This window comes from Macaca nemestrina, chromosome 6, assembly GCF_043159975.1.
Source record: "Macaca nemestrina isolate mMacNem1 chromosome 6, mMacNem.hap1, whole genome shotgun sequence".
Classification (NCBI taxonomy): Eukaryota; Metazoa; Chordata; class Mammalia; order Primates; family Cercopithecidae; genus Macaca; species Macaca nemestrina.
Window position 1 is genome coordinate 142,226,813 of NC_092130.1, and position 27,022 is coordinate 142,253,834.

The 27,022-nt window shown below is 40.8% G+C and overlaps 1 protein-coding gene across 3 annotated transcripts in view; it reads right to left on the bottom strand.

Annotated features, from left to right (window-relative positions):
• The window catches only part of LOC105473105 (oncostatin M receptor), a 94,760-nt gene that overhangs the window by 55,622 nt on the left and 12,116 nt on the right, over window positions 1–27,022 (bottom strand). For all 3 annotated transcript variants that reach the window (XM_011726736.3, XM_011726738.3, XM_011726737.3), the window contains exons 2-7: window positions 19,669–19,768; window positions 18,359–18,444; window positions 9,714–9,886; window positions 4,317–4,488; window positions 1,903–2,187; window positions 223–358 (exon numbers count right to left, since the gene is read on the bottom strand). In XM_011726736.3, coding sequence (XP_011725038.2) covers window positions 223–358; window positions 1,903–2,187; window positions 4,317–4,488; window positions 9,714–9,886; window positions 18,359–18,431 — 839 coding nt within the window. In that variant the 5' untranslated portion in view covers window positions 18,432–18,444; window positions 19,669–19,768. The remainder of the gene's footprint in view (window positions 1–222; window positions 359–1,902; window positions 2,188–4,316; window positions 4,489–9,713; window positions 9,887–18,358; window positions 18,445–19,668; window positions 19,769–27,022) is intronic.

Genomic DNA, 27,022 nt, shown 5'->3' on the forward strand with positions numbered 1-27,022 from the left:
TGTCTTTCTTACCATGCTATGCTAAATGGTCCTTTTTAAAAAACCTCAGGTAGAAAGTATTAGACACTTGTCACCACTTAAAGGTTTCCTCTTGACCTTGGCAGGTGGTTCTGAAATACCTGTTCAAATTTCCTGCAACATCTAAGTGTAGATTTTGCCATGTTGTCACAAGCACCTCAAACAAGGAAGAACTTTTCAATAATGGAACCAGAGCCAACTTACGATTCAAATAAAGTGTAGCTTTGGGAAGGTTGTTTAGACCACCCCAAGGCAGTGTCCGTCCCAGGATCCCAAGTACAGTGCAAAGTCTTGAAGTCCTGGGATTCACAAGAAAAGTCCTTGGGCTCCTCAAGTACTTCTGTCCATACAAAGGAAAACATACCTAGTTAAATCTTTTTATTGGAAGATAAGCCAAATGGAAAGCTCTGTTTAGAGTCTGAAGCCACAGAGTTACTCTGAACAATGAAGGGGTGACTGAAGAGGAAGGCTACCTATCAACAGCCTCCAAAAGTCACTTTTCAGGGGTCACCTCAAATTGGCCCCTTCCCCTTCCTGCCCTTGTGATTTTCTGAGATGTCAAGGGCATGGATGGTCCATGTCATGCAAGTGGCTGATGCTGTATCCATTTGACAAGGGTTGTATCCCCAGTGCCTGCCAGTGTTTCATTTTGGTTGCCGTGGCTCACAGAATGCTTTGGGGATGCGAGAGAATCAGTCAGATTTGTGAACCTGCTAAATTCAACAGGCGGGAGCTGCGTGTTTGGGGAATGGCGAAGCACCTCCGAATCCCCAGAGTTACTGCTGCCTCTTGTGGCCATGCTAAGGGGACATAGATGAACCAGGCATCCAGGAGACTGGAGACTTCCTTTGGCAAGGGAGGCAGGGAGGGAGATGTTCCCTACTGTGCCGGGGAAGGAGATGCTCAAAACAAAATACAGGAGGTCACTAGTTGTGCACACACAGATCTATATAAAAATCAAGGCCAGGCGCGGTGGCTCAAGCCTGTAATCCCAGCACTTTGGGAGGCCGAGGCGGGCGGATCACGAGGTCAGGAGATCGAGACCATCCTGGCTAACACGGTGAAACCCCGTCTCTACTAAAAAGTACAAAAAACTAGCCGGGCAAGGTGGCACATGCTACTTGGGAGGCTGAGGCAGGAGAATGGCGTAAACCCGGGAGGCAGAGCTTGCAGTGAGCTGAGATCTGGCCACTGCACTCCAGCCTGGGCAGCAGAGCGACACTCCTTCTCAAAAAAAAAAAAAAAAAAAAAAAAAAAATCACAATGTTCCCACTCCACTAATATATCCAATGGAACCAATTTACTGCACAGTTAAGAACAGTAATGGCCTCCATTTGCTGATCTCCTACTGCACACAGCTATTACTGTGGCCAGGCGCTACCCACATTCATTAATCCTCACAATCACCATCACTGTCCCCATTTTACAAAGGAGGAAACTGGCTCAGAGAGGCTAGGAAACTTGGCCAACATGACACACTCAGCCAGGGAAAGAAGATTAAAACCCAGATCTCCTGGGCTACAACCCTGGCTGACTCCGTGGTTGTCCAATCTACAGCCCCTACCCTCCCTCTGTGATCCCAAAGTAATTCCAGCATGGGTGGGGCAAAAAAAGGTATTTTCCCAGTGGTCCAGGTCATGACCTGAACTGTCTCTATTTAATACTATTGATCTCTAGGAATACAACTCTCAGTAAGGACAAGAAAACAACAGGACATCCTGGAAACATTACTAAAGGTCATCAACTTCAGAGCCTCTCCTAGAAAACTTGGGAAACAAAAGAAAATTAAGATCGTGGGTGGAAGTGTTTGTCTTCTAGTAAAGGAGATTTAATCTATTCCCCAGGAAATGAGAAGAAAGGGCCACAGAGAATTTGCATACTTACTTGAGACAAAGAGAACGATGCCTTCTATGCCTTTACTGACATTTCCTTGACTCGCCTCACAATAGATATTTGTCCCTCTATTCCTAATGAAAGGCACACTATTCAAGTTGAATGCAGTTACATGTGGATCAAGTTGTTCTCCGTGAATCTGTTTCCCTTCCAAATAACAGGATACATTATTTTGAATGTTCCTAGAAACATAACAAATGGTAACATTGGAGCCTTCTTCCACCAGCTTATCTTTAGGGAAAACGAACAATGTGCCCCGTCCAAGAGAATCTTGTACTGCAAGAAAAAAAAAAAAATAGCCAAGTTAGAATCGCACTCAAAATTCAAGCCTCTTAAAACAAGTTATCCATTTGCCTTCAGCAGATAACTTTAGCTTTTTCTTCCTTCTGGAGAAAATAGCAACCTAAATTTCTCTGCCAAACCTCTACCCTTTGGTGAATGCAAGACGATCCTTTCCACCATTGCTCCTATTGTTACACTGATACCACTGCTGTTGCTCTTACCGCCACAGACAGCACATTACTATTACCACCTGAAGATTGCATGATTGCTATTGCTGGGTTATTGTAACTGCTTTCTAGCAAGTCCCAGCCCTGCCCGAGGCCATGTTAAGTGTTTATGTACAGTATCTCATGTCGTTCTTAGTACCTTACAACAAGGGGTCAGGTAGGACTTAGCCAGAGTTTGCTCAGTTAGAAAGTGGCGAAGCCACATTCAGAATGGCAAGGTCTATACGGCTCCCAAATCCCTCATAATCTCTTCATTATACTGGAGATCATATCTCTTCCTACCTTCTCTGAAATGCCAGTCCCTCAAGTGTAAGGGGTCTTTTAAAAGTTCGTTTTTTTAAAGCTTTTTAAAAATCCAACGTTCAAGCGATTCTCGTGCCTCAGCCTCCTGAGTAGCTGGGACTACAGGCATGTGCCACCACACCCGGTTGATTTTGTGTATTTTTAGTAGAGCTGGGGCTTCGTCATGTTGTGCAGGCTGGTCTCGAACTCCTGAGCTCAGGCAATCTGCCCGCCTCGGCCTCCCAAAGTACTAGGATTACAGATGTGAGCCATGGCACCCAACCTCTTACTATCTTTTTAATATCTTTCCCTGTGGATGTGTACTCCTTTCCGTAGTAGGATACAATGGTTAAGCACATGACCTCTGGAGTCAGACTGTCTGGGTTGGAATTCCAGCTCCAACACTTAGTGGCATGGTGACTTTACATGGCTTCTTTAACCTCTCAGTGCCTCAGTTTCCTTTTCTGTGAAGCGAGGATAAGAAGTCCTTTTATAGGACTGATATGAGAACTAAATACATATAGTATTTTAAAAAGTGACTAGGTCATAGATTTAATTCAATTATTATTATGTCATTATTATTAGTTTAATGGGAGCAAAAGAAACTGACAAAACCCACTCTAAATTTTAATTACAACAAAATTATCAGTATTAAAGAATATTTAAAATATATTTATCCATAATCTCATCTTCACCACTTTCATTTATCCATATTCCACCTCTCCGCCCTTCAAGTCCCGACTAGATTGGTGGGGACTACAATTTGAGTCCACCATCTGTTGTTTTTTGGTGTGTGTGTGTGAGAGACAGAATCTGGCTCTGTGGCCCAGGCTGGAGTGTAGTGGTGTGACCTAGGCTCACTGCAACCTCTGCCTCATGAGTTCAAGCAATTCTCCTGCCTCCGTCTCCAGAATAGCTGGGACTACAGGTGCCCATCACCATGCCCAGCTAATTTTTGTATTTTTAGTAGAGACAGGATTTCACCATGTTTCCCAGGCTGGTCTTGAAATTCTGACCTCAAGTGATCCGCCCGCCTTGGCCTCCCAAAGTGCTGGGATTACAGGCATGAGCCACCATGCCCAGCCCTGTTTTTGCAAAATAAAGTTCTATCAACAAAGCCCTCTCGTTGGTTTACACACTGTCTACGGCTGCTTTCACACTGCAGTAGCAGAGTTGAATAGTCAAAACGGAGACTGTATGCTCTGAAAAGCCTACAGTATCTCTTACCTGTCCCTTCACAGAAAAAGGTTCCCAAACTCTACTCTAGATGCATACACATTTTGTGTTGTTCAAATAAATACATATTTACAATTTATGTCTTGCTTTGTTCACTTAACATTTATAATACACACACTTTACATGTTTTGAAAACAAATACAAAATTGCCTCAATCTGCACAACTACGTCAATGAGTAAGCTCAGAAGTAAGACTTCAGACTATATCTTCCAGTGCCAAGTTTCACACCTGTGTTTTTTAGTTCCCATAGGAGCCAAAGGAAAATAATGTCAGCGTCTACCCAGGGTTCCTCAAAGGAGATTTCCACTATTTGACTATTGCTCCTCATTAAAAAATATATTAACCCTTTTCGCTCTTGTAACCACCTCACTTCTTACCACTGACTTCCTCCCAGGAACTCCAGTTGCTCCAGAAATTTGGCTCAGGGAAACTGGCATCGTCTATCACACTCTTGATTCTTACAAAGTGTGTGGCACATTCCAAAGGGAGTTCCGATTCCCAGCTCCAATGCAGAACCTGGTTCCACTTCACAGTGGTGCTGTAATTCCCCTAAAAGCAAAGAGGAAAAAATTGGAAACACATAGCCATCTTATCCTATAAAATAGCTTGACTTGACTTATCCCAAAGCACAAACCTAAGACCCCAATGCAGGTCTACAATATGTACCAGTGAAGTCCATTTCTGCTAGTCAATTCCCCATGCTCTGATGCCTCACATGGGAGCCAGCTATGACCTCCTGCCTTTTGAAAACTCAGCTTCTAATCCCTATGGTCTTCCAGTTCCAGGGGACTCATGTGGAACAACTGGGAGAGAAGACAGAGGCTACTCAGGTCTTGGGGGAACAGATCAGAGACAGAAGGTGTTCACTATGCCGGTCCCAGAGAATCTGCTAAGAAAGTTCTTGAAAAGTAGAGAACTAACACAGTCATCCTTTTTAAAAAAAACTGATTGTTTTTTAAAAATATTCGTCTTTGGTAAGGTTTGGATTAGGATGGTCAGATCTCAGTCAAGAAAGCAGTCTTTCATGGCACAGCAGAAGTTCCATTTTCTCTCGGAAGTTGACAGATGGCTCTCTGAGTCTCCCTTGGTTTTCTGTCTCTTGTCCTTTCAGATATGGTGGCCACATGGACCACACTCCATCTCTTGGGCTCCATCTGTCAGACTCTTAGGTCCTAAAGATGTCAATGACACAAAATGTTTTACACGGTTCTCTAGGAAGTTTGTCTAAGTTGAACTGTAATTTGGGCTTCTGACACAGCCTTTAGCCTTCATCTTTCTGCGATGCTGGTGTTTCCATTCTCTAATTCCACAGGCTTCAATGGTTCCTTTACACCTTGCCCTGTCATGCAAAGCCTTCTATAATCTGGCTCCAACCCAGCAGTCCCTTGCAGGAATCATCTCTCCAAACATAGTGCTTCCTCTACAATTCTGGATATGCCTTATGATTTCAGACCTGTCTTTGCTCAGGCAGTGTCTTTGGTTTGGTATCTTCCACTCCCTGCTGTATGGGGATCTGCCCCGTTCTTCAAGCCCAGGTTATGCCCCTTCTCCTTCATGAAGCCTTTCTTGCTCTTTCCTCTGCATTCCTCTTGTCTCCACCCCTTCTGAGGTCCTCCTATATACTGTGGCTAGCTGTTGGTATATCAGCTGTGACTCCAGCATGGTCCTGAGGGAGCAGGAACCACGCTGTCTTCTTCATGTGCCCCATAGCTCCAGGCATGCTTTCTCCTCAGTGTGCCTCCTCCAAGACCCCTGTTTCCTGCCCCACAGCTGCAAGGTGGAGGCGACACACACTTGACACTTCCTGGGGGAACCTGAGTTCGAGTCTGCATCCATGTTTCTAAGGGAGAATAATAAGTCCTCAGTGAAGGGGATGGGACAAGTCACATGTCACACACTGCTTGGAGTTAGCAACTCGGAGGCCTTCTTCTATTTATGTCTGCCCCCTGTTCAGGTCACAAACTTGAACCAGTGCCCCTGACGGAATTAAACCCAGCCCTGGGCTGAGAACATCCCACCCAGGGGGCATTTAATTGTGGGCTTCCTTTTTCACTCTCTGCAGACTGTGGTTTTATAAATGTTTATATTTGATTTCCATTTATTGCATTACTTTATTCCTAGATCACAAAATATGTTCCTTTAACAAGTTCTGAGGTCCTGATCCATGAAACTCTCACTATTTAACATGAGCAATGTCAAGTACATTTTGCTTAAATACTTTTAAAGTTCAAGAGCAAATATCCCAGGACTTTGGGAGGCCAAGGCAGGCAGATCATGAGGTCAGGAGTTTGAGACCGGTCTGACCAACATGGTGAAACCCCATCTCTACTAAAAATACAAAAATTAGCCAGGTGTGGTAGTGCGCATCTAGAATCCCAGCAACTCAGGATGCTGAGGCAGGAGAATCGCTTGAACCTGGGAGGCGGAGATTGCAGTGAGCTGGGATTGCGCCACTGCACTCCAGCCTAGGCAACAGAGTGAGACTCCATCTCAAAAAAAAGAGCAAATATTTCCTCTCTTCCCCCGACCCCTGTCAGAAGGAAATACATCAATAATGGCAACCTCACTCTAATGCCAACAGGTCACAGACTGAATTTTACCTCCCTTCTCTCCCTCAAACGCAGCTGCTTCTCTCACCTGCATCTCTGCTTTGGCTGGACCCCACAGTCGCTTCTCTTACCTGCATCTCTGCTTTGGCTGGACCCACAGCTCGCTTCCTAGTGGCCACACATCCCTTTCCCCAGTTCCCCACCACACTCTGCTGTGCAGCTATTCAAATCAGAGCTTGCCACTTCCTTTGTTCTTATTGCCCTTGGGATAAAAAAACAAAACCTGAGCATGCACCTCATGGTCCTGTGCATCAAGGCCTGCACCCCCATCCCCATGTGCTCAGGGATCCAGCACCACAGCCGGCTTACAGGCCTGGAAATTCCCCAGCCCCTTCTCTCAGGGCCTCTGCTCATGCCTGTTGGGTCTGCTCAGAGCACTCTTTTCTATTCTACTTGCGAAATTAACTTCAATCCTCTTGGATATTGTCTCAAACAGCCCTTTGTCCAAATTGTGGGAGAAGATGAGGCCTAACCCCAACCTCATAGCATCTCATCAGTGATCTGCACACACAGCCCATGTGTAGAATAGCCTATTTGTGTGTTCACCTCCTCATTCTTTCCAGCGGGCTCAGCGCTGACATTCCCACACTGCGCACAATGCCTGATCTGGGGGCACAGTCTAAAACTCTGGACTGAATGATTTAATCATTTCATTACTAGGCAATGAGTTGTATTTCCCCCAGACACTATTTATGTGTGGAACCTGTTTAACCTCAACTTCTGCTTTGTGGTCTTTACAGTCCTGTTAATGGAGGAGATAAAACTTTTCCCCAATTCAGTGATTTTTTTTTTCCTTTAAATATGATGAATTGTCTTTGGGTCATTTCATTCATTGAAGCGGTAAGTTTAATTTGACCCTTGCAGACATCAGCAAGTCACAAGAAATTGGCATACACATTTACGCAAAAGTCTAACAGAGGTCACTGATTTGTTACTGAGACGTTTGACTCCCACACCTGGCTTCCTTCCAAGCTTGAGCTCTTACTCTACTTTGTCTTCCTATGCCATTGACAAAATCATAAAGCAAAGGGAAGGGGAGGACCATGACCCAGGAGGGCAGGACCATGCAGTTCAGGGTTCCAAATGGCCAGTGCCATCCAGGAGACAGCTCAGTGCCTCTGGTCCAGCTACAAGTAACTAAGTCAAGGCGCTCTTCCTTTGGCTTTTTTGGGAACAGAGGTGTCTGAGACATTGAGTCCAGAAGCTTCACCCCATCCCCCAGCACGAATGAGGGTACCCTCTCAGACTTGCACTACAGGGAGCTTCCCTGTATAAGGGAGATTTTGGTCTAAATAGAAGCAGCATCCTCCTCCTTAACTGGAGGAGGATCTTACATTTCTCCTCAACTTCAGGTATGAGTGATTCAGACAGCGTTTCTCAAGGCATCCTCTATTCCACAGGACATGTGCCCACAGATGGCCTGGGGCTGCATGTGACTGTCATCCCTTTCTGGGCACAGGGGTGAAGGATGATTGCCACCCTGCCTCTGTCACCTGGAGCAACACAACAAACCTCTCTGTGCTGTGGTTTCTCCACTGTTGTAGTCAGGTTGGGTTGAGTATTGTGAGGACAACACGATAGACAAGGCAAAACTCTACCCTGAAGGGTCTTGAGCCCTAGAAGGTTACAGAAATAGTCTATACTAGCTGCTTTCCCTTGAAAAGAGGACTCTTACGGGAATCAAATATGAAAACAGGTATGAACAATCGCTTTTTAGGAAAATAAAGAAAAAGATCCACTTGGTCTATGGCTAATATTACTTTTTCTAACAAAACAATAGATATGAGTTACCTTTTGGAAAAATAAAGAATGGGATCCATGTAGTCTACAGTTAATGTTATTTTTGCTAATGGTGCTAAGTGCTAGTCTTCCACAATTCCTCGAGCACATCCACCTCAATTTTTCTTTTTGTGGATAATCCTTAGTCTCAATATGACCTTTGCTTCTATGTTTTACTCGTCCCAAATTACCAACGAGTGTACCCATTAAAAATACAAAAATCAGACTCACTAATGTAAGGTGGGATAGTGGAAAGATGTGTTGATAGAAGGGAGTAAACAGCTACACACAAGCATCGCTGTTGTTGAAAATCACCATACCAAGTCTCATTGTGGGAAACTGTCCTTTGAGAGGTAGAAGTATAGACTTGATATGAATCCTAAATGGACAGAGTCAAAATTTTATTAAACTTGCTCAGATCTCAAATTTCAATAATGAATATGGAAAGAAACTGAAAATGTTAAAATTAGTGACTTGTGTGCTTTACCAAAGGAACTATCCATGCTGTGTCTGTGTACCCAAAGCCTCCACTGCCTGGGTGAAGCGTGGAGCCTGGTTGAGCTGACAGAGGGCCCAAGTACAGTCTTAGGCTTCTCTTATCTGCAGGAAAATTCTCAGTTCCTTTCAATGTGAAAACATTCCACTGTCCTTAAATATCCCATGAAAATGACTGAACATTATGTGCATATAGATTACTATAGTTCCCAGATGAGAAACGGAAATCATTAACCACTAATGTGTCCCAGTGCCCTAGATGGGGACACCTCAGGCAAAACTGACCTAATAATTGTTTGAACTAAGTGAAAAATCCACCCCAAAGAATTCAAAGACAAAAAGAGTGTGAAATTCAGTATTTTCTTAATTTCATTTGTTGTGGAAAAAGCCACATGTGAGGCAACAAAGGACACAGGAAATTACTCAACAACATGGCTCCTTGTTGGATGGAACATTAAGTGCTAGAACTTACTCTTCCTTGCATTTCAACTGGGTACAGGCCAAGAAACTGTCAGGACGCTACATTCAAAAGAAAAATGTTGCCAAATGATTACATCTTATTTAGGAAAATCTCTGGGGGACAGAGAAGAAAGAGGTAGGAGGAATGAAATGGTTAATCTTCCTGGCTCTCTGGAATCCAGTATTCATGAGGGCAGACTCAACAGTCTTCTTAGAAAACAGACCAAAACTGAGAAAACCTATTTTCTTAGTGCATTCCATCCTACCTACCTATCCTTAACTGAAAACACAGAAATGTAATTGTTTAGACAAACTGTTTTGAGCTGCTAATGTTTCCAAAACGAGAATTTTTCAGATGTTATGAAAGAAAGCCATGGTGTCTTTTTTTTAAAGATGACTTTTTAAAATATTGAGCCAAAAAAAATTACTTACCACCCAGACGACATTGGATGTTTCAATCCTACTGATCTGGATCTGAAATACCATTTTCAATTCCTGATGATAAGGAAGGTTGTGGACAGTCCATTGTAAATGCAAACTCTGATGTATAGAATTGGTGGAAACTTTAAGTGACACAGGAGTCAATGGTAAACGTTCAGCCAAGACTGAAAAGATCAAAATGAAGCATGAAATAATATTTAATAGGAGCATGATTGAAGAGTCAGAAATAATTAAACTTTAATATCATCATTATTTAGCTCTGGAAAATATTGCTCATATGTGCATCCTGGAATCAGACACTTTGGAAATGTGGAAGAGAATTTGGAAATCACTTAGCAGACACAGAAATTAAGATCTAGATGAATGAAGTAACTTGCTCAATAGTATACAGCAAGTTCATACACTGATAAACAGGTAAACGAAAGAGAAGAATTCTTTATTGGACAATCTAACTGGTTTGGAAATTTATAACAAGTCTGAAAAAAAGAAAGAGGACTTTTTGATGGAAATGTATTTCTGAAAATCAGAAATGAAAGTTTCCTTTTTGAAAGTCAATATTTTATAGTTTGGTAAAAGACTACAATGTGGGAGCATGTCTTATCTGTAGACATGGTCATTTATGTCTCAATGTATTTAACTTAAAAGATAAAGATCAGCAAGAATTAACTGAACTCTTTCGATGAGACCAGCAAGATACCAGACATTTGATGTGAAACAATTGTGACAAGGTTCCTAGCTCAAAGAAGGAAGTTAGTTGGAGAGACATGATGAACTCACAAAATAGTCCAAGAGATTGGAATTTTAGACCAGTTAGTGGTATGACACAGTCTGTAAAAGAATAGGAATTCAAACATGAAACAGGTTTGCTGAAGTTGGTGGCCCTGGGAAGCAGCAGCCTATCTCTTAGGCTGACTGCATAAACCACCAATGGCGCCACTGCAAATGGTTGCACACAGAGGTTTAAGCAGATATATCTGCCACTAGAGACAGAATGTGTCCTGACTGAGTGAGTTAAGTCACTGCTAATTCTTAGAGAAAAACAAATCATGACTTTCCACTTAAGAGGAGAAAAACACCATATAGATTGGAAAATAATTGTGTATTGCTGATTCAACTATTTCAACTGTGAGGGTATCAGAAGTAAACTGGGAGTGGTACAAAGGTATTGAACAGATAAAGCCTGCATCGATAAAATCAGCTGTTATCTGATGACCCATGGCATAACAGATATCATCTTTTAAGCATTCAGTTTTCTAGTTTCAGGGGGATTTCCCCTCCTCATTTGAATCCCTCTAACATTAAGTTTAAATGGTAAGAGACTATCTCATTTTGACAACAAAAAATGGAAACAATCTTCAATACTGAAAAAATGTCCCCAAACTGCCATTCTGCACATGCTATTTTTCTCATAGGGAAGTAAAAATAACAACGAAATTGAGCACATGTTATTGACCAGGCACAGTGCTAGGGCCTTTACTTACATTGTCTCATGCAATGCCTGCTATAAAACTGTTAAACAGCAATTTTTTAGATAAGGAAACTCAAGCTCAATTAGGGTAAATAACATATACAAAGCGATGTGAAATTAAATAGGAATCTCTCTAATACCAACACCTGTGTCCCCCTTTATTGTCCTCCAACTGTTAAGACAGGAGCATTGGCCCAATCGAAGTTTGCATGGAATGGAATGTCTGAGAAGTATTTTGCATGGCGCCAACAGCAAAGTCCTGCCATGGTCAGGACACAGGTGACAGGATGGGGCTCTGTATGGAGCCAGATAAACTGACGAGCATCCCTGGTGGATACAAGACAAACATGATGTTTTTCATGTGATTGGTCCACACAGTAGAAAGCTTCAGATTCAAATGGGACATAACCACAGAATTTGGAAGAACACCTCAGACAACTCATTCTATGAAAGCGAGATGAACAAGAATGCCCATAAAAGGAAAGGGAGCCACAATGGTTACCTTCCCAGAAAGTTACCTTGTGATATTTTGTAAATGTGATGCTGGGAAGGGTTAGGGTGATAACTATAATCTCAGTGGGAATTCCACGACCATGACTTTGGCAGTGGGTCCTTAGATCTGAATCCAGAGTATGAGCAACAACAACAACAACAACAAATAGCCAATAAAATAAACAATTTTGTGCACCAAATGACAATATCAAAAAAGTGAAAAGACAACCTATAGAATGTGAGAAAATATTTGCAAATCATATATCTGATAAGGTTCCAGTATCCATACTATATAAAGAACTCTTACAAACCAGCAACAAAAAGACAAAGAACACACTTTAAAAATAGGCAAAAGAGTCTGGGCAACATGGAAAAACCCTGTCTCTACCAAAAAAATATAAAAATTAGCTGGGTGTCATGGCACATGTAGTCTCAGCTACTCAAGAATCTGACATAAGAGGATGGCTTGAGCCGGGAAGACAGAGGTTGCAGTGAACCGTGATCATGCCACCACACTCCACGTGGGCAACAGAGTGAGACCCTGTCACAACAAAATAAAATAAAATAAAATAAGTCAAAAGACTTGAATGAACATTTATCCAAGGAAGATATACAAATGGCTAAAAAGCACATGAAAAGATGTTCAATATCATTAGTCACTAAGGAAATTCAAGTCAAAATAATCAAGTCACATCCATGAAAATTGCTATAATAATTTTTAAAATGGAAATAATAAGTGTTGGTGAGGATGTGGAGAAATTACAGCCCCTGTAGGAATGTAAAATGGCTCCGCCTTGTTGAAAACATTTTGACAGTTCTTCAAAAAGTTAACTCCAGCCTGAGTGACAGAGTAAGACCCTGTCTCCAAGACAAACAAGTTAAAATAGAATCACCATATAACCCAGCAATTCCATTTGTAGGTAGATATCCCAAAGAATTGAAAGCAGGAATTGAAACAAATAATTGTCCACAAATTTGTAGCAGCATTATTCACAACAGCCAAGAGGTGGAAACAACTGAGACTTTCATCAGTGGATGACCAGATGAACAAACTGTGCCATATACATACGAAGGACTATTACTCAGCCATAAGAAATTGAATACTGATACATGCTACAATTGGATTAACCTCACAAACATCATGCCAAGTGAAAGAAGCCAGATACAAAAGGTTTTATACTGTGATTCCATTTGTATGAAATTGCCAGAATAGTAAGTACCATAGAGACAGAAAGTAGACTGGTAGCTGCCAGGGGCTGAGAGAGAGGGGAATCAAGACTAACTGCTTAAGCAGTGGTTTCCTTTCCGTGTGATGAAAATGTTTTGCAACTGAATCGGGTGATGGTTGCGTAACATTGCGAATGTACTAATTGCTAATTTACGCACCAAATGAGTATCATGAATCAATGTCACTAATTACTCATGATAAAAATGCTTGCATAATACAGAAATTTAGTTCCCATAATCCTACTCTTTTATTCTATTGCCAAATTTAAATCATATGTATTTTCATTGGATTTTCCCATACACTTTTAAAAAATGTATTAGAATATGTACTCCATTTTACGATTTTTAAAGGACATGGTTTTTTTTTTTAAACCAATAAAGGAAAGTACAAATAAAATGTTAACAGTCATTATAACAGCAATTATTTCTGGTTGATGAGGTTGAGTGATTTTAATTTTCTTCTTTATACTTTTTGGTATTTTGTAAACGTTCTTCAGAAACACATATTAGTTTGAGAATCAAATAATAAGTTATATTTTAAAAGAAATACTTCGTTAAGCTATCCGATTCACTCCACTGTAATCATACCTCAGAATCCCTCCTTAGATTTCCTAAGTCCTTGTTTGGAGCACTGATTGCAACATGCTGTAAGAGTTTGTTTCTATGTCTGTCTCCCTGTAGACTGTGAGTGAAACAAGGTTGGGACTCAGCCTTACTCAGCTTAGAGAAACCAAGACTAAGAACATACCAGTTATGGGAAAGACATTCAGTGATTGGTTGCTGAATGAATGAGTCAACTATCAGTCTAAACTTTACTTCTGGAAGCTCTAGACAAAAGAAGAACTCTTTATATTAACACACGCTATCAGTGAGTGCTGAATGACTCAGGTGCTCGAGTGACGTCAGTCAAAAATAATCTGGTTAAAAGCGACCTAGGACTTCCTTGGGAAATAGTGGAAAATGCCAAGGTTAAGTTAGAGAGATCAAATAATCATAAAGATTATTAAATCCAATCCCATTATTTTTCAGACAAGGAAACTGAGGTTAAAAAAAGGGAAGTGACTTTGCCACAGCTGCACAATCAGACCAGAAGCTAGGGCTCCTGGGTCTCTGTCCAGTTCTCTTTTTATAATGCTGGAGTGTGGCCAAGAAGGCCAGGTTTGGGAATCAGACCAGGACTTAACCACATACTCTCCTCCCACTTTCCCCACCCTGTTTCTCTGACCATCCATAACACTACTCAAGGAAATAAACCATTGTCCATTCATAAGAAGGTTTATCATGCAGCAATTAAAAATAATGTTGTTTCTAGAAGAACATTTAATATCAAAGAAAAAAACTCATCATATGTTGTAGTAATTGTTTTAAGTAATAAAAAAATCCTGAGTATATATATACTATAATTTAACTTTTATTTTAAAACACACTATGTGTTTATCTCCCTATCTCTGTCTGTATGTACATATACACAACAGAGGAATATATTGCTGCAGTCATAATCTCTGGCTGATGGAAACATGTACCGAGGGTTAACTGAAGAAAGTCTTGGCTCTGCCTTGTTGATTGGAGAAATAAAGCCAGGTTATTTGGAATAAATCCTCAGCAGAAATTGAGACTAGAAATCCGAACAGTACAGGTCAGAGCAAAGACAGGATTAATTACCAAAGAAAGCATGCTTGTCAGAGAAAGCTGGAAGCAGAAGTGAAGATTGGTTGATAGAAAAACAGGGAAATGCCTATCTGATCTAAATAAAAGAAGCTGAAAGCATGAGCAGCAGAGCTTACTCTGAGAGCAGAGTGGCTTGTACATAAAAGGCACATAGTAAATAGTGCTGGATCAGAAAATGAAACTTTACTAGAGAAATGAGCTGGGCTGAAAGCTTAGAGTTAGATGCCTGGGATTTCCTGGAGACCCTGTATAACCGAGTAACCCATTTTTCAGGAAAAAAAGAGAAGGAGTTATTATTGTTTTATTATTTTCTCTTTTCCCCATTTCCCTCTGTTCCCCACTTCCTACTTAGCCCTTTGGAAATGCAATTATAACCTTTTATCTCCCCTTCACCAGACACTCCCTACAGGGCAAGTTCATCTATTAATAATGACATGCTTAGAAGCTCCAGAGAGGAACTCTCACCCACCAGGAGACTGCCTTGAGAGATAACAGTTGATTTACAAACCAAAGTATGCCCACTGTGAAACTCTCCCCCACCTGGAGAATTTTCAGCCACCTTACAGTCTATTTCTGCCCATAAGGATGCCAACTCAGAAATAATACCACACATCTACTACAGCCATCTGATCTTTGACAAACTTGACAAAAACAGGAAATGGGGAAAAGATTCCCTATTTAATAAATGGTGCTGGGAAAATTGGCTAGCCATGAGTAGAAAGCTGAAACTGGATCCTTTCCTTACTCCTTATACGAAAATTAATTCAAGATGGATTAGAGACTTAAATGTTAGGCCTAATGCCATAAAAACCCTAGAAGAAAACCTAGGTAATGCCATTTAGGACATAGGCATGGGCAAAGACTTCATGTCTAAAACACCAAAAGCAATGGCAACAAAAGCTAAAATTGACAAATGGGATCTAATTAAACTAAAGAGCTTCTGCACAGCAAAAGAAACTACCATCAGAGTGAACAGGCAACCTACAGAATGGGAGAAAATTTTTGCAATCTACTTATCTGACAAAGGGCTAATATCCAGAACCTACAAAGAACTCAAACAAATTTACAAGAAAAAAACAAACAACCCCATCGAAAAGTGGGCAAGGGATATGAACAGACATTTCTCAAAAGAAGACATGCATACAGCCAACAGACACATGAAAAAATGCTCGTCATCACTGGCCATCAGAGAAATACAAATCAAAACCACAATGAGATACCATCTCACACCAGTTAGAATGGCAATCATTAAAAAGTCAGGAAACAATAGGTGCTGGAGAGGATGTGGAGAAATAGGAACACTTTTACACTGTTGGTGGGACTGTAAACTAGTTCAACCATTATGGAAAACAGTGTGGTGATTCCTCAAGGATCTAGAACTAGAAGTACCATATGACCCAGCCATCCCATTACTGGGTATATACCCAAAGGATTATAAATCATGCTGCTATAAAGACACATGCACACGTATGTTCATTGTGGCACTATTTACAATAGCAAAGACTTGGAATCAACCCAAATGTCCATCAGTGACAGACTGGATTAAGAAAATGTGGCACATATACACCATGAAATATTATGCAGCCATAAAAAAGGATGAGTTTGTGTCCTTTGTAGGGACATGGATGTAGCTGGAAACCATCATTCTCAGCAAACTATCGCAAGAACAGAAAACCAAACACCGCATGTTCTCACTCATAGGTGGGAACTGAACAACGAGATCACTTGGACTCGGGAAGGGGAACATCACACACCGGGGCCTATTATGGGGAGGGAGGGGGAGGGATTGCATTGGGAGTTATACCTGATGTAAATGACGAGTTGATGGGTGCTGATGGGTTGATGGGTGCAGCACACCAACATGGCACAAGTATACATATGTAACAAACCTGCACATTATGCACATGTACCCTAGAACTTAAAGTATAATAATAAAAATCAAAAAAATAAAAACATAAAAAAAAAAAGGATGCCAACTCAACTAACCAATAGATAAGGTACTAAAGTGAGTATGCAGATCCCTATCTGCTCACTTCTGCCACTGCATAGGCCCCCTGCTTGAAAAGTGCCCACTCTCTACTCCAAAAACAAAGCAGTCCCCTTAAGGAGGAAAGCATGTACTTAATACCCTAAGTTAGCTTTGGAATAAAAAGTCGTTTTTCTTTTTTTATACCAGACCTCGCTCATTTTAACTGGACTCTGCAAGCTGCAAGCAACTGAACCTGCATTTCGGTTACACCTGGAGGTGGGGCAGTGGGTCTGTTTGAAAATTATTCTTATTATATGGTTTGACCATGTACCCTGGACCTAATATAAATAAATCCAGATGAAAGGAATGCCAGACAGAGAATTGAGCAATTATCAGAACAATGTTTCCTTTTCTTTTTCAAATATCTTTCATGGAGTTTCAAGGAAGATGAGAAATTCTATGCATATTCCCTGCAAAGATCATTTTCATGAATCCATGGACAGGACTGCATGAGTAATTACTAGGAGCAAACACCTGTACTCTCCTTTAAAAGAGAAGTCCAGCAGGCCGGGCGCAGTGGCTCAAGCCTGTAATCCCAGCACTTTGGGAAGCCGAGACGGGCGGATCACCAGGTCAGGAGATCGAGACCATCCTGGCTAGCACGGTGAAACCCCGTCTCTACTAAAAAAATACAAAAAACTAGCCGGGCGCGGTGGCGGGCGCCTGTAGTCCCAGCTACTTGGGAGGCTGAGGTAGAAGCGAACCCGGGAGGCGGAGCTTCCAGTGAGCTGAGATCCGGCCACTGCACTCCAGCCTGGGCGACGGAGCGAGACCATTTCAAAAAAAAAAAAAAAAAAAAGCCGGGTGCGGTGGCTCACGCCTGTAATCCCAGCTCTCAGGGAGGCAGAGGCGGGAGGATAGCTTGAGCCCAGGAGTTCGAGACCTGCCTGGGTAATATAGCGAGACCCTGTTCTCCACCAAAAGGAAGAAAAAAAAAAAGACAAAAAAAATAAATAAATAAAATAAAAGAAGAGCACAGCAAAGAATAAATACAGGAAGAGGAAAATGTAAAGCTTTGTAAAATACAGATGAAAGGTACAAAAAAGTATGAACCAATAGAAACTCTCTCAAGTCTAAGATCTACTTCTAAACGAGTTCAAAGTAATAGGGTATCAATAAATATTTTAGAGGTATTAAATTCTTATTGACTTTATTTATAAAGTTAATTTATCTCAAAATACCTTCCCTTGGGGAGTAGCTAAGTGACAAATATTATTTATCTATAAACAACATTTCAGCATTTAGCATATTGTCTTGCAGAGACTTGAAAGAGTTTCTATTGGTTCGTATTTCATTGCTTTTACTCATATTTTACTAAGCTAACAGCTTCTCAGTGAACACAGTTGAGAGACATAGAAACTTGTACTAACCTAGTGGTCAGCACTGATGTGGTATATCCAGTGTCTTTTCTCAGCAAGGTACAGAAAGAACTGCTTTGATGATGGTCTGATAAAATATATCCATCATGAATTTGTAAGGGATTAAGTCTATTTACAACTGCCCTAAGGACCAGTGCATCGACCAGGAAGTCAGGGTCAAGGGGTGGCTTATTAAGAGAGCCATCAAGATGAGAGAGGCCAAGACTAAAGCAACCACTGCTTAAAGAGATTGACAAATCTTCTCATGGGAGATACTCATCAATTTTAAGTAATTCTCAAAGAAAAAAGAACTGTTTAACTTTTTCTCAAAGCACCAATGACTTCAATTGTTCCCGACATGATTTTTGTCTTTACTGTTCCTTCCACTTCTTACCTTCACTCTGGTAAGTCCTCAAGGACAGCAATGTTAAGAAGAATGTTGTCTGAAAGACTACAAATAGAGCCATCAGTTCTGGTTTTCTGAAAAATATAAATTATAAAGAAGGAAAATTTTATTTAATTTTCAATCCTGGTAAGTTTCTTTGAGCCAACTGTGGTAGATGAGGCATTAAAGGCTCCCATATTTCTCCCTTCCCTGTATCCATGTCTCTTGTCATGTTACATTAGAGTCCCCCCCAAAACAGGAAGAGCGTATTTCCCTGCCCCATGGGACCTTCTTAGGTCCATAAAGAGCAATAAATGCTTATTGCCGTGTGCCACTGATGCTTGGTGGCAATGGATAACTGATCAACCAATTCATTCAGACCAAGCAGAGATTGGTAAAGAAAGGTCAAGCAGAGAAACAAGAGTTAAATATGGACAACAAACTCTGATTAGAAAGAGAACAACTACAATAGTCTCAAGACAGCTAAATTTAAATTAATTACTTGGAGGTGAGGGCATCTCCATTCTTCCCTATCTCCAAATACAATAGTCTCAAGAGAGCTAAATTTAAATTAATTACTTGGAGCTGAGAGCATCTCCATTCTTCCCTATCTCCCTCATTAAAATTTAACCTAGGTTAGCATATTCTCCCAAGAGACAGTCAGTTTTTCATTATTCCAAATAATTTCCGGTTTTCCTTTCCTTAGAAAAGAATTGTAAAGACCCAAAGAGCTTCAGTGATTCATCAGGTACTTTGACCACGGGAAAATCTGTGGACATCAAGAATAAGGCTGGATGACCTCAAAAAGGTTAATACGTTCTTAATTTAATAACAAATGTGTTAGTCAGGGGAAGCACTGAATTTCACTTTTCTCCTTCAAACTCTGACTCAGCAGAGGTCAACAATGAAACAATTAATTTGAAAACAATTTTTGCCTCTGTCCAGCCACCTGGATTTTATCAAAAGCCAGCAATTCAGTAAACCAGATAATCAACTCTTACTGCCTATGTCCTCTATTTTAAAAATAATATTTTACAGGTAAGTGGGAATAACCGTGAAAACTAGAAGAGGGTGAAACCACATCAACAAAGTATTCTAGGGTGGTCAGACCGGTCTATAGGTAAGCCCAATTGCAAACAGAGGAAAAAATCTGCAAAGAACACGTTTTGTTTATATTCTTTTAAGCACCTCTTTCCACTACTTTCTATTTTTGGCAAACATATCATTCATACTTCTCCAAAATCTCTACTTAAAACTTCAAATACAATACACTGAGGGAGGGGCTTCAAGATGGCTGGCTAGAGGCACATGGCACTTACCTCCTCTTAAAAGGACCAGTACAGTGAGTAGATAATCACATGTTGAATAGAGCATCGAAGAGAGACCACTGGAATTCAGCAGGGAAGTGACGGAGAACCCCTGAGGAGAGAGAGGTAAAGCAGATGACCCAAACAGGATTGGCTCAGAGCCAGAAGAAACTCCCCCGCGCCAGGAAAAGTTAAGTGAGAGATCCCCAGTGGTTTATATCAGTACTGTGCACTCCTGTAATCCTAGCCACAAGATAGTCCCTCCACCCTTGCCAGCCCTGAGACTAGCATAGGGAGCTGTCTGGAGTCTGTGTGATGGCATTGCTCCAGAGAGGGAGTACATGTGGGGTCCCCGCCCCCTTCCTCTCAACAGCACAGGACCATGTTGAGAGCCCAGCCCCCATTAGATCCTGTGCTGGGGCCAACAGACCCTGCTCTCCACATTCCTGCAGCCCTGCTGACATCATCCAATATCCATTCAGAGGGCTGTGGTGTTGTAATGCTGACTGAACCCAGCAGTGTGGCTGTGTCCCCAGAACTCTACCTCACTGAGTCTACACCCTGGGGAACAACTGGTACAGCACACTGGGGAAGCTACCCTCAGAACAAAAGAAGCCAAAGTATGTGCTCCCAAAAGCCTGAGAGTCTGTTACTTGGGATCACTGTCACTGACAGCAACTCTAACCCGTCCCCCACCTCCAGCATCAGGGCTGCCACCCACCTGCATGTACTTTTAGGGGGTCTGGGGACCAGTCCACCCCACCAACCACTGTCACCAGCACTGCCTGAGTGCATTGTCCGGGGCCCTGGGGATCAACTTGCCCCATCTACCACAGCTAGCATTCATGCACAACATCCGGAGGTCTGAGGACAGGTTTGCCACGCCCAGCACCACCCTCACTAGTGCCTGCACACATGAAGCGGGGGCCTGGGAATTGATCTGCCTTGCCCACCACCTGTGGCAGCCACTCACACTTTCTGGAGTCCTGATGACAGCTCCCCCGCACCCCACCCAGCCTGCGGTGCCCACATACATCATCCAGGAGCCTGGGGATTAACATGCCCAGTCTAACACCACCAGCATCTGCACCTGCCTCCTGGAAGCCTGAGCATGAGCCTGCCATCATCACTGCCACCAGAACCCACCTGCATACACTACCTGGAGTCTGGGAACCGGCCTGCCACAGCCCATCACAGCCACCACCAGCACTCATGTGCTGACTGGGGCCCTGAGGGCTGACCTGCCACAACTACCATTACCAACACCACACATACTGCCCAAGGGCCAGAAGATCTGTCTGCCTGCCTGGCCTACCACTGCCACTGCTGGCACCCAAGAAAGCCACATGGAGGCCCAAGGACTGGCCCATCCAACCCCACTACCACTGGTGCTTGTGTACATCAGGTGGGCATGTGGGGGCCCAAGGACTGACACACTAGGCCCGGTGCCACCACCACCAGTGGGGCTCAACAACCAGCCTGTCTCACCACAGCTTCCACTAACAACAGCAGACTAAGCCACCAAGGAACTCACAGACACTACTAATGCTGATTACAGCAAAATATGTCATACAGAGACTACACTACTGTGTCCAGCCAGAATCAAAACCTAAGCACTCTCTCTACCCAACCAACACTATTGATACAGCTATAGGAAAAAAATTTTTCCCTATGAAAGCAAATCCATAAAATTACAAACAGCAACTCTTTCACCAGATGCTCAGATAGTAATGTAAGGACGCAAGAAACATGAAAAAGCAAGGAAACGTGATACCTCCAAAGGAACATAATAATTCTCCAGCAACAGATTCCAATGAAACAGAAATCTATGAAATGTCTGAAAAAGAATTCAAAGTAATGATATTAAGGAAACTCAGAGAGATACAATATAACATAAACAATTCAAAGAAATCAGGACAATTAATATCTGAATGAGAAAATCAAGAAAAGAGATATCATTAAAAGGAACCAAACAGAAGCCCTGTACTTGAATAATTCAATAATTAAAATAAAAAAATACAATCAAGAGCTTCATCAGCAGACTAGAATTTCTGAACTTGTATACAAGTCTTTTGAAATAACTCAGTCATAAAAGAGACAGAGAGAGAGAGAGAAAGAGAGAGATACAGACAGACAGAGAGAACTTAAATGAAGGAAGAATGCCTACATGAGATATGGAACATCACAAGGTGACCAAATACTCAAATTTCTGGTGTTCCATGAGGAAAAGACATGGGCAATGGCATTGAAAATCGATTTAACAAAATAATAACTGAAAACTTCCCAAGTCTTGCAAGAGATATAGACATCTGATACACAAAGCTCAGAGATCCCGAAAGATATTCAGCCCCAAAAAAGTCAGTCAAAAGTCAAAGACAGGGAGATAATTTTTTAAAAAGAAAGAGAAAACCATCAAGTCATATATATAAGGAAACCTCCATCAAACTAACAATAGGTTTCTTAGCAGAAAACTTAAAGGTCAGGAGAGAATAGGCTGATATATTCTAAATGCTGAAAGAAAAAAAAAACTTCAGGCAAGAATACTGTATTCAGCAAAGCTACCCTTCAAAAATGAAGGAGAAATAGTCTTTCCAAGATAAGCAAAAACTAAAGGAATTTATCACCTCTACACTAGCCCTACAAGAAATGCTTAAGGGAATCGTATATCTGGAAGTGAAAGGATATCTACCATCATGAAAACACATGAAAATATAAAACTAATTGGCAGAACAGACATGCAAATGAGAAAGAGCAATGACTCAGACATATCCACTGCAGAAAACCACCAAACTGCAATGATGAACAATAAGAGAGAAAGAAAAGAACAAAGGATATAAAAAACAACCAAAAAACAGTTAACAAAATACAGGAATAAGTTTTCACGAATCAGTAATAACCTCGAATGTAATGTAAATGGATTACATTCCCCATTCGAAAGATGCAGGCTGAAAGGATTTAAAAAATGACCCAACTACAGGCTGCTTACAACAAACAAACTTTACCAGTACAGACACATATAGACTGAAAGTGAAGGGATAGGAAAAGATATTCTATGCAAATTGAAATCAAAAGCAAGTGAGAGTATCTATATTTAGATAAAATAGATGTTAAGAACCAGAGAAAGACAAAAAGAAAGTTGTTATAATAATAATAAAGGGCTCAATTCAGCAAGAAGATATAAAAAATACCAACTATATGTGAACCCAACACCAGAGTATCCAGATTTATAATAAAGCAAACATTACTAAATCTAAAGGGAAAGATAGACTCTAATACAATAATATCTGGGGATTTCTTTTTTTTTTTTTTTTTTAGGGGGGATGGAGTCTCCCTCTGTCGCCCAGACTGGAGTGCAGTGGCGGGATCTCGGTTCACTGCAAGCCCCGCCTCCCCTGCGTTAATGGGGTCACGCCATTCTCCTGCCTTAGCCTCTGGAGTAGCTGGGACCACAGGCGCCTGCCACCACGCCCTGCTAATTTTTTGTATTTTTAGTAGAGGCGGGGTTTCACCTTGTTAGCCAGGATGGTCTCAATCTCCTGACCTCGTGATCCGCCCGCCTCGGCCTCCCAAAGTGCTGGGATTACAGGAGTGAGCCACCGCACCCGGCCATATTTGGGGATTTCAATGTCCCTCTCTCAGCATTGGACAGATCATCTAGATAGAAAATTAACAAAGAAACACTGATTTTAAACTGTACTTTAGACCTAATGGACCTAACAGACATTTACAGATCATTTTATCCAACAGCTGCAAAATACACATTCTTCTCATCAGCACATGGAATATTGTCAAAAATAGACCATATTTTAGACCACAAAACAAGTCTCAACTAATTTTTTTTTTTTTTTTTTTTTGAGACAGTCTCGCTCTGCCACCAGGCTGGAGTGCAGTGGCGCGATCTCAGCTCACTGCAACCTCTGCCTCCTGGATTCACACGATTCTCTTGCCTCAGCCTCCCAAGTAGCTGGGACTACAGTCACATGCCACCATGTAAAGCTAATTTTTGTATTTTTAGTAGAGACGGAGTGTCACCATGTTCTCAAGATGGTTTCAATTTCTTCACCCCATGATCTGCCCACCTCGGCCTCCCAAACTGCTGGGATTACAGGCATGAGCCACCAGGTCTGGCCATCTCAACTTTTTAAAAACCAAAATCATATCAAGTGTTTCCTCAAACCACAACAGAATAAAACTAGAATTCAGTAACAGGATAAACTTTGGAAATTTTCTTTGGAAAAATGGCTCCTGAAGGACCAATGGGTCAATGAATTAGTTAAGGACATAAAAAATTCCTGATCACGCCTGTAATCCCAGTACTCTGGGAGGCTGAGGTGGGCAGATCACCCAAAGTCAGGAGTTCGAGACTAGCCTGGCCAACATGGTGAAACCCCATCTCTACTAAAAATACAAAAAGTAGCCAAGCGTGGTGGTGGGCGACTACTCCGGAGGCTACTCAGGAGGCTGAGGCAGGAGAATCACTTGATCCCAGAAGGCGGAGGTTGCAGTGAGCCGAGATCGCAACATTGCACTCCAGCCTGGGGGACAAGAGCGAGACTCCATCTCAAAAAAAAAAAAAAAAAAAAAAAAAAAAAATCCTGAAACAAATGAAAATGGAAACACATCATGTCAAAACCTACAAGATAATGCAAAAAGTGTTATGAGGGGTTTACGGCATTAAATATCTATATCAAAAAAGTGAAAAAATTCAAATAAATAACCAAATGATGCATCTCAAGGAACCTGAAAGGCAAAAAAAAAAGCAAACCCAATATTAGTAGAACAAAATAAAGAGAAGAACTAAATGAAATAGAGACTAAAAACATAACATAAAAGATCAATGAAACAAAAGCTGTTTTTTTTTAAAAGGTAAACGAAATTGGTAAACCTCTAGCTAGACTAGCCAAGAAAAAAAGAAGATCCAAATAAACAAAATCAGAAAAGGGAAAGCAGACATAACAACTGATAACACAAAAATACAAAGAATCATCAGAGACTATTATGAACAACCGTATGCTAAAAAATTAGAAAACATAGAGGAAATGGACAAATTCCTGGACACACACAATCTACCAAGATTGAACCAGAAATAAATAGAAAATCTGAACAGACCAATGAGAAGTAGTGAGATAGGATCAGTAATAAAAGTCTCCCAATAAAGAAAGTCCAGGACCAGATGGCTGTACTGCTTAATTCTACCAAACTTACTGAGAAGAAGTAACACCAATTCTCCACAAAGTATTAAAAAAAATTAAAGAAGAGGGAATTCTCTCTAATTCTACAAGGCTCACATTACCCTGACACCAAAGCCAGACAAGGACACACAAAAAAAGAAAAATATAGGCCAATATCCCTGACGAACATAGATGCAAAAATCCTCAATAAAATACTAGGCAAATAGTATCCAACAACACATCAAAAAGATAATACACCATGATCAAGTCGGATTTATCCCAGGGATGCAGGAATGGTTCAACCTATGCAAATCAAAAAATGTGGTACATTACATCAAAAAAAAAAAAAAATGAAGGACAAAAACCATATGATCATCTCAATAGATGCAGAAAAGGCATTTGATAAAATTCAACATTCCTTCATGATAAAAACTCTCAACAAACTAGGCATAGAAGAAACGACCCTCAACATAATAAAGGCCACATATGACAAACCCACAGCTAACATCATACTGAATGGCGAAAAGCAAAATATTTTCTCTCAGAATTGGAATGAGAAAAGGATGCCCAATTTTACAACTCTTATTCAACATAGTACTGGAAGTCTTAGCTAAAGCAATCAGGCAAGAGAAAAATAAGAGGCAGCCGAATTGAGAAAGAAAAAATGTCCCCATTCGCAGACGTCATGATCTTGTATATAAAAAACCTAAAGACTCCACAAAAAATTATTAGAACTGATAAATGAATTCAGTAAAGTTGCAGAATACAAAATCAACATAGAAAAACTAGCAGTGTTTCTCTACACTAAGAACAAACTGATCAAAAAAGAAATCAAGAAAGCAATTCCATTTACAATAGATACACCAAAAAACCTAAAAATAAATTTAACCATGGAGGTGAAAGACGCTGAAGGAAAGCTACAAAACACTAATCAAAGAAACTGGAGAAAACACAAACAAATCCATTCTCATAAATTGGAAGAAATAGTATTGTTAAAATGACCATATCACCCAAAGCAATCTACAGATTCAATGCAATCCCTATCAAAACCTCAATGACATTTTTCATAGACATAGGAAAAACCATTCTAAAATTCATATGAAACCACAAAAGATCTCAAATAGACAAAGCAATCCTGAGCAAAAAGAACAACACTGAGACCTCACAACACCTGCCTTCAAAATACACTACAAAACTACAGTAACCCAAACAGCATGATATTGGTATAAAAACAGACACATAGACCAATTTATGAGAACAGAGAACCCAGAAATAAATTCACATTTTTACAGCCAAATGATTTTCAACCAAGGTTACAAGAACATACATTGGGGAAAGGACACACTCTTCGATAAATGGTGCTGGGAAAACTGGATAGCAATGCAGTAGAGTGAAACTAGATCCCTATTTCTCATCATAGACAAAAACTCCAAATGGATTATACACTTAAACATAATACCTAAACTATAAAAATACTAGAAAAAAACATAGCAGAAACACTTCAGAACATTGGTCAAGGCAACAGTTTTATCACTAAGACTTCAAAAGCACAGGAAACAAAAACAAACACAGATAAATAGAACTATATCAAACTAAAATGTTTCTCCCTAGCAAAGGAAACAATCAACAGAGTGAAGAGAAAACCTGCAGAATGAGAGCAAATATTTGCAAACTATTCATCTGACTAGGAACTAATATCCAGAATATGCAAGGAACTCAAACAGCTCAACAATAACAACAAAAATCCCATTAAAAAGTGGACAAATGTTCCAAACAGACTTTTATCAAAAGAAGGCATACAAATGGCCTACATGTATATGGCAAAAATGCCCAACATCAATAATCATCAAGGAAATGCAAATCAAAACCACAGTGAGATGTCATCTTACTCGTTAGAATGGCTAGTATCAAAAAGGCAAAAATAACAAATGCTGGCAATGATGCAGAGAAAAGGGAACTCATACACTGTTGCTGGGAATGTAAATTAGAATAGTCATTATAGAAAACAGTATGGAGGTCTCTCAAAAAACTAAAAATAGAACTACTATACAATCTAGCAATCCCACTACTAGGTATTTATTCAAAGAAAAAGAAATAAGTATATCAAAGGGATACCTGCACCCCCATGTTTATTGCAGCACTATTCACAATAGGAAAGATGGAATTAACATGTGTCGTTCAATGGACGAGTGATA